At 51.4% G+C, this 12311-nt stretch overlaps 2 protein-coding genes across 3 annotated transcripts in view; one reads left to right on the top strand and one right to left on the bottom strand.

The window, feature by feature from the left end:
• The first annotated feature begins 1388 nt into the window (after window positions 1-1388).
• On the top strand, window positions 1389-9254 carry AVPI1 (arginine vasopressin induced 1). Of its 2 annotated transcripts, none has more exons than XM_047825482.1 (3): window positions 1389-1535; window positions 7385-7681; window positions 8676-9254. In XM_047825482.1, exons 2-3 carry the CDS (start codon window positions 7395-7397, stop codon window positions 8833-8835), a joined length of 447 nt encoding a protein of 148 aa, XP_047681438.1. In that variant the 5' UTR covers window positions 1389-1535; window positions 7385-7394; the 3' UTR covers window positions 8836-9254. The 2 variants fall into 2 exon arrangements, with proteins under 2 accessions (XP_047681438.1, XP_047681439.1); XM_047825483.1 differs by lacking the exon at window positions 1389-1535 and adding an exon at window positions 1542-1898.
• Window positions 9255-10302: 1048 nt separating this feature from the next.
• PI4K2A (phosphatidylinositol 4-kinase type 2 alpha) overlaps window positions 10303-12311 on the bottom strand; it is a 33163-nt gene continuing 31154 nt past the window's right edge. Inside the window, exon 9 of the mRNA XM_047825481.1 lies at window positions 10303-12311. This exon is cut by the window's right edge and continues 476 nt beyond it. The gene's annotated coding sequence lies outside the window, so the exon portion shown is untranslated.

Here is a 12311-nt window from a genome sequence, read left to right as displayed (position 1 = left end):
ATCCACACCCCCCCCCTCTAATCCAAGTTCCAACCTATGGCCGAAGTGACCTTCTAAAAACACAAATTTGTCAGGAGGATGAAACGAGCTAACATTTGTAAAGTGCTGACTGGCATTACTAGCACATGGTGAGTGCTATAAAATATCTATTAAGGGGCACCCGGGTGGCTCAGTCTGTTAAGCGTCTGACTTCGCTCATGCTCATGTCCTGATCTCACGGTTGGAGCCCGAATTGGCTCCGCTCAGACAGATTCTCTGTCTCTCCCCACTCTGCCCCTCCCCGACTTGTGTGCAGTCGTGTGCTCTCTCTCTCTCTCAAAAATAAACTTAAAAATAAAATAAAATGCCTATTAAACAAATATATGTAATGGTATTCCCTGCACAGAATCAAATGGAAACTTTTTCACGGCCCCCCTCTGCCTCCTGCTTCCTCACCAATCTCTCCCTTGCTAGCCTTACTCCAGGAGTCCAGCTACCTCCTAGACTTAGCACATGCCATACTCTCTTCCTTAAACACTCTTCCCAGACCCACTCCTTTTCATCTGACCAACTTCAACTCCTCCTTCACATCTTAGCTTATATGTTGCTTCTTTCTATCTCCCAGGACCTCCTACAAGGAGCTGAGATTCCTTCATTTGACTCTTTTCTAGCTATAATGTTTATTACAATTGTAATCACTGCTAAAATGTTTTAAGCTTTTTAATATCTGCCTCCCTTACTGGGCTGTAAATTCCCCCAGGGCAGGGGCTTATAGGGGTCTCCTATGCACTGCCTGTTAAGGAACTTGGACAGGGTGGGTCCCTAATGGACTGACCATTGCCCAATGAATGTATAAAACCTTCTTAATACTGTCATTTAGGTAACTGGCCCAAGGTGACACAGCTGCTGTAATACTCGAACCCACGACATTCCAGCTTTGAAGCTCAAGGTCTGACTATCCCTTCCTTTCCCTCAAAGCAGGAGCCAGAAGGCAAGTGGTCTGTCTGGGAAGTGAATTTAAGGAACTGCAGGTCTATTTGCAGAGGGCCACACGCGGCAAGGAGCGCGGCGCCTTGAGCGCTGGCCTCGGGCCCAGGAGAGGGGGCACCCGTCACGTGTACCCGGCTGGGCTCGCAGCCGCCTCACCCGGAGGCTGGAATGCGGCCCCGCCCGCTCCCGCGCCAGCAAAACCGCGCTCTCCTAGGGGACTGACGTCAATGAAGGGGGAGCCTCCGGGCGCCGCGCTAGGGCGGCCGAGGGCGGAGGGAAGGGGCCCCGGCGGACACGCCCCTCGCCGCTACTCCGCTGCTGATTGGACCCGGGGAATCTTCGCACTCGGGTTTCGGGGCCGGCGAAGGGAAGGAGGCGGAGCCTGAACACGCCCCTCGCTGCTCTGTTGCTGATGATTGGCCCACAGAGTCTCCGCGTTTGATTTTGGAAGGCTCTCTCCGGAGCTCTCACCAGGGCTTGGCCGAGGATTGGCTCTTCCCCGGCTGGGGAGCGTTTTCTCCCGGGAGTCGCGGCTGTGACCTAGGTGGCCCGCCTTGGGCAGCCAGGTACGTAGGTCGGCGGCCCGGCTCGCGCTGCGGTAGGAGCGGGCGGGCCGGCCGTCAGAACCCGGGTGCCGCTGGGACCCGAACCCGCAGGGCCACTTTAGGGCACGGCGTTGTGCGAAGCGGCCACGTCTGAGCCCCGGGGGCCGATCTGTGCCGGGGGTTTCGCCCAGCGATCTGGGCCAGGATATCCCCTCCCAAGCTCTCGTCCTGTGGGCGAACGCCGCCCGGTCCTTGTGAGCACCTTCACAGCAGGAAGCGCAGAGCTACGCCCGCCCTTTCGAAAGGCCGTGAAGGGTTTGGGGTGGGCACATCTTAGCTTGCCCCATCCCGATTTGAGGTCTGTCGACGCTGCCCTTCAGCGTGGTGAGTAATCGCTCCGACTCCCCGCGGGGCCGCGGAGTGCTGAGGGCGCCGAGGCTGCCTTGGGAGATCTGACTTTCAATCCCTGCGCCTTCCGAAACCCGCAGAAGCAGATAGCAGGCTCGAGAGGTTTCAGAGCCTCCTGGGTCATTCCTTCCCCCGAAGACCTCGTCAGCCATCTGGCAGGAACAAAAATAAGAGTGGTTGAGAGCCTGGGTGCTGGGATCATGTACTACCTGGGTATATCATCAGTTACCTCCTGTTTGACTTTGGGCAAGTTACTTAACCTTTCTGAGCTCGGGTTTCTCATCTGTAAAATGGGTATAACCAGAGTGCCCCTCGTAGGAGTGAGGATTAAAGAGATTACCTATTTGAAAATGATGTTCTGTGCTTGACACAAAGCAAGCTGCCTCAATGGCAGCCGTGACTTAAAAGTCCACAGATGAATCCATCTCCCTTTACCCTCTTTCCCCAAGAGTGTAGTCCCCTTTTGAGGGAGTTTCATGAAAATGAAAATGGTTCTATACTGTCTGGTTGTTAAACAGCCTTTCCCTTAACATCACTCATTCATGGTATAATGTACCGAGATGGACGCTTTCACGTACTTTTATCTCCCTTATTCCCTTGAGGGTTGTTTGTTCTCACTCTTCTCACTATTTTAATGATGAGCAAAATGAGGCAGGGGAAACGGGCTTGCCAACGTCACTCGGTTATCAGTGGCACAGCCAGAATTCAGGGTTCTTGAACCACTGAAAAGAGTTACTGCTAGATCTAGAGTTTCTCTTCCGGTCATATCTGAGAACTGGTCTGGGGGTAGGTCCCCATTCCCTTTTCCACGTCCACATTAGGTTTGGAGACCAACGTGTGCATTTCTCTCAGGTGCTCCTGGCCGGGGCTAGGCCCTAAAGGGCGGGGGCTCACACTGCCATGTGGACTGGACCTCCCACTGGAAGAGCCACAGATTTTGGCAGCTGTCCAGGGTCAGGGAAGCAGTCCAGGGCCACAAGTGTTGATTTGGGCCTTGGGCCAGAGCCTCCAGTTCTTCTCCCAAGAGGCCCTTTGCCTCCGATTACAGATTATTACCATCACCAGAGTTATCTGAAGGAGGTGAGCTGAGTGTGGAAGCAGTTGCCCCCCGGCTCACACAAAGTGTGCTCTGCCTCTTGTGGATACATGTGCCTCCCTGAGACCAGTCAGAATAGCTGTCTGAACTGAGCTTCATATACCACAAAAGATGCTCAATTGCGCACTACATATGTTGCAAATTCATTGCGTGGTGAGTCACTTTTTAAATATATGTCTTTGTTAAAGCTCTATAGTTCATTTATTGCCTATTTCAAAGCAAGTTGAACTTTGTCATTTTCAACATTTGGTATTTACGTTGGGGGGGTTCATTTTTTAAGCTAGCTTGTGTCAAATTGCAATTTGCAAATGAGTTTTTACTCATTTGCTTACAGACCCATGTTCATATTCTTTCATGTCAACTCTGGAATGAAAGATCCATTTGTAATCTTTTAATAGCCCTGTGGTGTCATTTTCCAGTGTAGAAAAGTACCATTGTTCAAGCATACACTGACTTTCCTGGATTCAGGTCTTATATAAGAAATTGGGGGGGGGGGGGAATCACACATTGAATAAGATAGGAAATGTTTTTTCTGGGGAGGCTGGCTGGCTCAGTCAGTAGAGCAAGCCACTCTTGATCTCAGGGTTGAAAGTTCAAGCCCCACATTGGGTGTAGAGATTACTTAAATATAAAATCTTTGGGGTGCCTGGGTGGCTTATTTGGTTAAGTGTCAAGCTCTTGATTTCAGCTCAGGTCATGATGTCACGGTTCCTGGGATCAAGCCCCACGTCGGGCTCTGCACTGACGGTGTGGAGCCTTCTTGGGATTGTCTCTCTCTCCCTCTCTCTCTGCCCCTCCCTTTCTCATGCTCTCTTTCTCTCTCTCTCTCAAAATAAATAAAAATAAACTTAAAAAAAGAGAGAGGTTAGGATTCCTTTAAAAAAATAAAATAAAATCTTAAAAAAATAATAAAAGTAGGGGCGCCTGGGTGGCTCAGTCAGTTAAGTGTATAAGTAAAAATAAAATCTTTTTTAAAAGTTTCTCTTGATAATAAAAGTTCTGACTCAGTTTTCCCCAAGTTTACATCTAATCCTATGTGCAATACATGGATTTTTATTCCCAGTCTCACTGCTGGCTGAATCCCAGGGTGGGAGGCAGAGCCAAGAGTGAGGATCTCAAAATCTGGGGGTGCCAAGGCTCCCCACCCCACGGTGCACGGAGGGTACGGTGGAAACTGGCCCAGACTCACCCAGATGGTTTGTTGGTGTGTGTAACTCACTGTAACGTGGAGGCTAGAGGCTGGAGGCAGGGCCTTGTAGGCCCTTGCAGCCTGGCAGAGGTGGCCAGGGCCATCTGGGAAGTCAGGCTCCAAGCCATCCCTGAGGCCGCTGCTACTTCATCCTGTTGCCATTTTCCCTGAAGGGAGGGTAAGAGGGCCTGAGTCTGAGAGAAGCAGGATCACCCCTTGTCCCACCACCCAGACCAGAGGAGGAGTCTGCCCCAGGCTAGGCCACAGCCAGCCTGGGTCACTAGAGTGCTTTACAGCAGTGATCTCTCTGCCTTCTCCCACACCCTAACCCCACATCCCACAGTAGCAAAACAGTGTGTTGGCTCCATGGAAGATTGAGGAGGGCGGAAAAGGGGAACTATTGGTTGGGGAATTTCCTGGCACCTGATATTAACCAGACCTGTCCACACATGGCCTTGGCAGACAAGCAAATCCAACTGCTGGTTCTGTACAGACCTAGTCTCCCCAGAATCATGGACTCTGCACACGCCCTCTGAGAGCATAATCATCCTGTTCTTCTTACAGATGTAGAGAGAAACCGAGGCCCATGGAGGTGACGTGAAGTGCCTGAGGCCCCTTGGCCGCTGAGTGGCAGAACTAGGGCCCAGACGTAGTCCTCTGACTCATGAGCCAGTACTCTGTGCACTGGGCTGGGTTGCAGTTCCAGATTTCTTTTGTGGGAGCTGGGGATCTTCCTCTTCAGAGTGCCGCAGGTTAAGGCTAGAACAGCTGGTCAAACAGTAAACAGCTCTGACGTTAACAAAAAGATTAAAATAAATTCTACCACCCCGCCCCTGCCTCGTGTGCATGTGTTCATTGTTCTTCCTTTCCCACTGGAGGTTTCCTCCTTTGTGAATCAGGTAAGAACAGTGAGACACCCCCACAGGAGCGATGGGAAGAAATACGCTCTGAGCTGCTTGGCTGTGAAGGCAGCTGTGGTTTTCATACACGGTTGCAGTCCCCTTACACCGGGTCCTGACCTTGGCTGAGCCACCGGCATTTCATCTGTATCTTGCCTTCCTTTGCCCCACTGTGCGCTGGGGTGAGGGTAACAGCGTCCACTCCTAGAATGCTTTTGAGGATCAGATGATATCATGCATATTGCCACGTTGCCTGGTGCCGAGTAAATGCCCCATAGTTAGCTTTTTTCCTTTATCAGCCTGACAGTGTTACTTGGTGACTGTTTTCTGGTCACAGTGTATTTTTATTATCCAGCTCAGGGGATTTAATTACCACACATACAAGGTTGTTAACTGGATTCCATAATAGTGCCCAAGGAGAGGTAGATTTTAAAATTCCCATTTCCAGATAAAAAGCACAATTTTTATGAAGTTAATTTACCTGAAAATCTTCTACAGGTTTTAGTTATTAAATCTTTTGAAGAGAGTGAGGTTCTAATAGGCCTAGACACTGGGACAGGGGGAGTGTGGAAATTACTGGAATGAGGAGGGTGGCTGTTGAGGTGAGGAGGGAAAGCCAGGGAAAGGGAAGGCCAGTTACATTTGAGGAGTCTAAACGGGATGGAGAGATGGTTCAAACTCTCAGGAGAGTAAAGGCAGGTGCGAGCCGGGGCCACTCTGCAAGCAGGCTGAGCACTGGAAGCTGGGAATGCGTTTTTTATGATTTCCATCCTGTGTAGGTTTGTCACGGTGAGCATGGACGTTTTGTGTTTAAATGCTTTAATTTTTGCTCCCCCCACCCCCTTTTAAGCTAGTGTTAAAAGGGCAGCGGGTGGGCATTTCGTTTATTTGGCTCTTATCAGGTACCTGATACCACACTAGACTCATTCAGTCCTTACAACAATCCTGGGAAGCGGTTATGAGCCCCATCTTACAGCTGAGCAAAGAGGCTCAGAGAGGTTGGGTAACTTGCCTAGGGTCATAGCTAAGAAGGTGGCAGGGCTGGGATTCAAGCCCAGTTCTGTGTTGTGCCAGAGTCCTTGGTCCTCCTTGTCTCTAGTCTGCCTTCCAATCTCATAACTTTCTCAGGCTGTACTAGACAAGGATAGGGTGAGTGAGCCTCTTATGCCTTTATTATTCAAGGTGGAACTCTCTCGAACTGAGGAAGACCATTTAATTTTCATTTTCGGCAAGGTGGGGGAGGACTTGGACGTAAGTCTTCCTTTTAATTAAACTTCTAAGATTTCAGCCTCTGCCCATGGTTGTATATTCTAACCCCGTAGCTGCGTCTTTGTCCCTACGTTCCTCTCCATGGCCTTTTGGACTACAGTTAGATCTGACTGGTCTGTTTCATACTGTGTTTGTTAAACTGTACGGACTTGGTTTGTCTCTGAGGGTCTTGAAAATAGGTGGGATGACTGTTCTCAATTTTACAGATGGAAAAGCAGAATAGTAGAACACTGAACACTGTTCTTCACACTGCCTTCACTCAGTCCTCACTGCAACTCAGGCCGAAATTGGTATAGTTTGAGAAGTTTACACAGGAAGCAGCTGAGCCAGTAAGTGGCGGAGGTGGCTAGGAGTGGGATTCCAGCCTGGGTAGCCCAACGTCATACCCCTTTCTCACTTCTGTGCTAAGAGCCTGGGCCTTGGCATCAGCAGTATCTGGATCTGTCCTTCAGTTTCTTCATTTGTGAAACGAGGCTACAGCCCCTACCGCATATGGCTGTCGTGCTCACATTTCAATGACGTGACGTGACTACGACTCTTACAGCGGTGCCCAATACATGTGAAATGCTCGACACATTTCCGTGGCTGCTGCTGCGTCGTCCTTACGACCTGGATGTCCTGGGGTCTGCCTGGGCTTTAGAACCACAGATCTGGGTGCTACTCCTGGCTCTGCACTTAACCAAGGCTTCGTGTCTGTGGAAGGATCGTTTCAACTGAGCTGTACTTCATCTGCACGGTGGGGATAAACAAGTCTTACTTCACTGGTTGCCAGGCCTCTTCAGGGAGGTAGTACATGTGTCGCACTCATAAGCACTTTATAATAAAGTCTGGCTATCCTTATGCATATAATTTCCCCCAGGTGCCCTGGCAATTGGAGTGATTTTAAGTCAAGACTTACTGCACATTGGCTCCTGGAGAACAGAAACACCAGAAGCCCTTGTATCCGTCAGGACCCCAGGTTTGGGAAGGGCCTGCTGAGCTGATGCCTCTCCGTGCTTTCCTTCCCCAGAGCACCCAGGATGGGAACGCCCGCCTCTGTGGTGAGCGAGCCGCCCCCCTGGCAGGCCCCGGCTGAGGCCCGGGGCCGCAAGCAGGCCACAGCCAACATCTTCCAGGATGCCGAGCTGCTGCAGATCCAGGGCCTGTTTCAGCGCAGTGGGGACCAGCTGGCCGAAGAGCGGGCACAGATCATCTGGGAGTGTGCGGGAGACCACCGTGTGGCAGAGGCCTTGAGGAGGCTGCGTAGGAAGAGGCCCCCCCGGCCAAAACCCCTGGGCCACTCACTGCACCACTGCAGCCGGCTCAGGTGGGTTCCTGGAACTGGAGGCCTGAGGGAAGGGGGGCACTACTGATGCTCCTTCCACCATTTTCTGGCTGTATGACCTGGAGCTACTGACTTGGCCTCACTGTAAAGTATCTGCCATTGGGGGGGGGGGGGGGGGGAGGTACACAGTGCCTACGATTGCTGTTACTGTTGGAGTCCTGTAGGATCTTGTGAACTTCCACAGAAGGGAATGCCTGGGTCCTATCAGTGCCACTTCATTTTGCAGTGATTCTCAGCCAAGTGGGAGGGACTATTGTTTGGGAGGAAAAAAATGTGTTTCCCTGTTGCAGAAGAGGTAACAAATCAAGAGTAAACCTGGTTAAGATCTTGCCTGTGGAATTACAGAGAATATAGCGTAGGAAGGTTCAGTAGAGGCACTGAGGGTTAAAAATTGTCGAGGAACTTCCAACTTCCCCTAGTCATCCCCCTCTTTGCCTAGGTCACTGACAGCCTAGGAACAGCGAGCCCCACAGGGTTGAGCGGAGCCACACAGCCTAGCCAGTCACTGTGGGTTACACTCTGCCCTCCATTCTTCCCGCTGCCTTCTCGGGCCCCAGAGTCAGAATATTAGTCCTGGATAGGTCTTCCGAGTCATCAGGTCCAGGGGGAGCAAATCAGCCTCTTGTTCATATGAACTTTAGCTGACTTGCAAACCCAACTTAAAACATCTTGCTAAGGAGGATTCTTGGTTCCTCCAGTCTCATATCACGGCTGACTAATGATGGCTGCCACAAGTACAGCATGAAGCTGGAGAAAGGCTGAGTTGTCACACACCCCGATCTAGTCCAGCTCTCTTTACAGAAAAGAAATCTGAAAGCTTTGCCTAGTCTTTAGCAATCAGGGGGGCAGACGAGTCCAAAGCCCCGGTCTCATTTTGCCCCAAACGGTGTGTTTAGTTCATCCTGACCAAAATCTCTTTAGCCTGCATTCTGTTCTTCCTATTGATTTGGGCCTATCATACACTTGTTCCCTGCAGAATCCCCGAGCCCCGTGCTCCACTGGCCGACCCACAGAGTGGTGCCACAGAGATGGCCTCTGGCGATCAGTATCTGAACTCCAGGAGGACAAGTGCCAGGATCCGCCGGAACTGGAAGAAGCCAGGCCCCACAAGCTACCTCCATCAGATCAGACACTGATCCAGGGAGGGGGCTGGGAACGGCAGTAACTTCCCCAGGAATCATAGGGACTTTTGCCAAAGGGCCCAGGAAGTGAAGAAGGAAGACAGACTGGAGGCAGACAGCCCCACAGTGGTAAATGGAAGGCCACTACCACTGGCCTGCTCCGTTCAGAACAGGACTGGAGGTGTCCCCTGAGCTCTACACCATGTGGGACCCATTCCTGCCTCAGCTCTTCCCACCTGACAGTATACTCGGGCTGCATGATATCCCCCTGGGAGTCCAGCGATGGGCACGGAGACTGAGCGTCTCACCACTCCTGCTCTAACCCTCCTACTACTGTAACCCATGGTCCAGCCACCTGCCCACACCCCTGCCTGTCAGGCCAGCGCGAGAAAACCGTGGTTTAAGTGGCAAAATAAAACCATTTGCATCAAGAACTGTGTGAGTCTGTCACAGAAAGGGAGGCTTCTTCAATGGACATTCTGGAGCCAGGGGGTGAGGGCTTGCACTTATTGCAGGGAAGGGGTGTTCCTGGGAAGGAGAAAATAGGCCAGGCCTCCTTTTCCTCCGAGAGCAACACCCACCACCCCCCATCCCCTAGATCCTCTGTGCTAAAGCCTCCGTTTCCAGAGATCGGGAGATGGAAGCATTTCCGTAGGCAGTCCTGATCCACAGGAGAGAGAGGGTTCTTGGCCTCTGGCCAGTTCTAGAAGGGGAAAGACTATTCCAGTCCGCCTTGCACAGTGGGCAGTGAGCCTGCAAAGGAGTGGCTGCCAGCTCCTCAGATGGCATCTTTATCCCCATGGGCCAACCATCCTGAGGTGGGTCAACAGTTGGACCAATCGTTCTTGAGCCTCCAGCATTATCTGAGATTCCCTGTAGCCTGATAACGTTTAAGGGGAGGATTTTTGACTACTTCTACTGGCTTCACCTCAACAGCATATTATGTGCTCATTAGCATTCACCTCTGTTTCCCAGGCATCCTATCTGTCCCATTACCCACCCTTTAAAGGACCCAGGGTTCAAAGTGCTTCAAGCAGGCAGTGATGCGCACAAAGGATACGCTGCCCTCTTGTGGCCAAGAAGAGAAGCAGAGCGCATTCCTCATCCCAAACCCATAGGGCTAGAGGATTTTGTTACTCAGAATTTTTTCAGCTTGTAGGAAGTACTCAGTGCAAATACTGCATAATCCCTAGTAGGGAAATATCTCATAACAAAACATGAGTATTTCTGCAACAAATACACTAAGAGGAAAACATCATGGTTACAAATAGCTTCAATTCACACCAGTGTAGGGTCAGGTCAGGTTTTGGTGTCAAATGAGTCAATGAAAATATTTCTGGTTTTTAGAGCACTGGGACCTTGGAAATGAGGACCTGTATAACTTCGGGGCTGTATCTCAGCGATTCCATGGAAACACATGGTTCTTTGTCCTTAAAACTGCATTCTACCTTCCTTTCACCCAAGAAAACTAGACAAAAAAGGTCAGAATTGGACTTGTTATTCATACATTTGCATTGATTTAAATACATTACATACAAGTTCTACAGTGCGTTGGAAGAACACAGGCAGCAGTACTCTCCCAGCCCGGCCTCTCCTCCCTGACACGGGGACAGGGCCTGCGGCTGACAGAGGGCCCGGCTGTTCTGTGAGTGCCGCCCAGAAGCCTGCCCTGGCACTTTGAGGCTCCTGGCTCTCCCTAGTCCACATTCAAGGCAACCTGAGTCCAGGCTTCAAGGAGAATGGAAACATGCCAGGAAAGGATGGCCCACGTTCCCGCCTGCCAGGACTGGGGCCAGCCCCCTCGTACGTTGGACTCGATTTCCTTCTCATCACAGAGCTGGTCTAGATGAGGGCGATGTGCAGAGCTACTTGCACAGGCTGGCTTCCCCCAGCCTCCTCTAAGACAGCTTAGGCTCTCTCGACGCCCAGGTGGGAAGCTTTACCGACAGGTTTGTGGAGAGAGATCTTTGGAGAGCCAAGCACACCTGGGTCCCTTCTGGCCTCTGGGAGCCCTGCTGCTCCTACAGTCTGGGGGCAGGCACTGTCACAAACATGGTCCCCAAGGTTAGATTCCAGGCCAGCTGAATGAGATTGTCAGGGTTAGGAGCTGTGCCTTTGTCCACAGGGCATGCGTACCCAGCTCCCAGAGACTCCTCCTGTCAGCTGGGGGGGCCCCAGGCACAAGCTGGCCCCTGGGGGCTAGGATGCAAAGGGACCAGCTTGGCCCAGCTGACGAGAGGGCTGCACATCTCTGCTCTGCCTGCTGGGCAGTGGGAGCTGGGCAAGCAGAGGGCACGCAGCCATAGTCCTCGCTCCCTTTCTTTGGTTGTTTTTCAAACCTTCAAGATCGTTTCTTTCCAAGACTGATTGACCAATCGCAGGGTGCCAGAATCTTGAAGTGTCCAGTAGCACAGAACTGCCCCTTAGCCACAGATGGCACCCTCTCTACTCTCTCCTGAGGCCATTCTTTGCTTTGGTGTAGAAAGGGCTCGGACACCTGGCAAGGGGGACAGCTGAGGGAAAAGAGACAGGGAAGCAGGAAGATGCACATTGAACTGGGCAGGCTTTAGGGGACAGTTTGAAGGCCCTTCTCCTTTGGGCCCTGCCTTTCTCTCAAGAAGCCATGGAAAAATTGGCCTAGAACAAGAAGTCAGGGAGCAAAGGGAAGCTGCCGACTAGGAAGAGAATATGAGTCCCATTACCTCCGCCAAGCAGCAGCAGTGGTAGCATAAAAAGAAGTCCAGGGACCTAATATCCTGTCCTCCTATGAGCTGAGATGCATCCCAGAATCCTCACTGAGACCCACTCCAGAACCCAAAACTGAACCCCCTGAGGGAAAAGTGTCGAGAAAAAAAAATATCTGAAACAACAGAAACAAATAAGAGGACCGGGGTGTCTGTCACCAAGACTGGGGAAGCAAGGCTGGGATGTTTGCCCACAGACCAGTTACGGCCCCCAGCATGTACTCAGGCCAAATGGATGGCTTGTGCATACTGGGGGAGCCGCTTCTGCCCTCTTGCCTTTGCCTGAATGACGGGCAAACTGCAAGCCTGGACTAGAGACACTGTGTCCCTAGAAGGGCAGAGAGCAGAGCCAATCTCTACAATCATATGCACAACCACTAAGAGTTCTGGAGCAAAAGTGTCCCCGCTGCGAGAACTGGGTTGGGAGGCTTTCAGTCACCCTATTGCACTGGTGGGAGAAGGGGAAGAAAACTTGGCAAAAACCCAAAGGAAAGGTGTGGCTTCTGTCTGTCCCAACTGGTGAGTCACCCAGTTGCCCTCTGAATCACCCAGCTGCCTTGGTCCACGGGAGTAAGGAACTGTGAGGCACCTGAGCATCTGGGTCCATGCAAATTTAGGTCTGGATCAGAGGTTTCTGACCTGAGAGGATCTGGGAATCTGCCTTGGTTTTGCTACTAATATTTAAATGTGTATTTGTCTGTCTGTTTTCTGATGCAGAATATAATGAGGAATTGCCACAGAGCAGGG

Source organism: Prionailurus viverrinus, chromosome D2, assembly GCF_022837055.1.
Source record: "Prionailurus viverrinus isolate Anna chromosome D2, UM_Priviv_1.0, whole genome shotgun sequence".
Taxonomy (NCBI): domain Eukaryota; kingdom Metazoa; phylum Chordata; class Mammalia; order Carnivora; family Felidae; genus Prionailurus; species Prionailurus viverrinus.
This window is presented reverse-complemented; position numbering and strand designations above follow the sequence as displayed.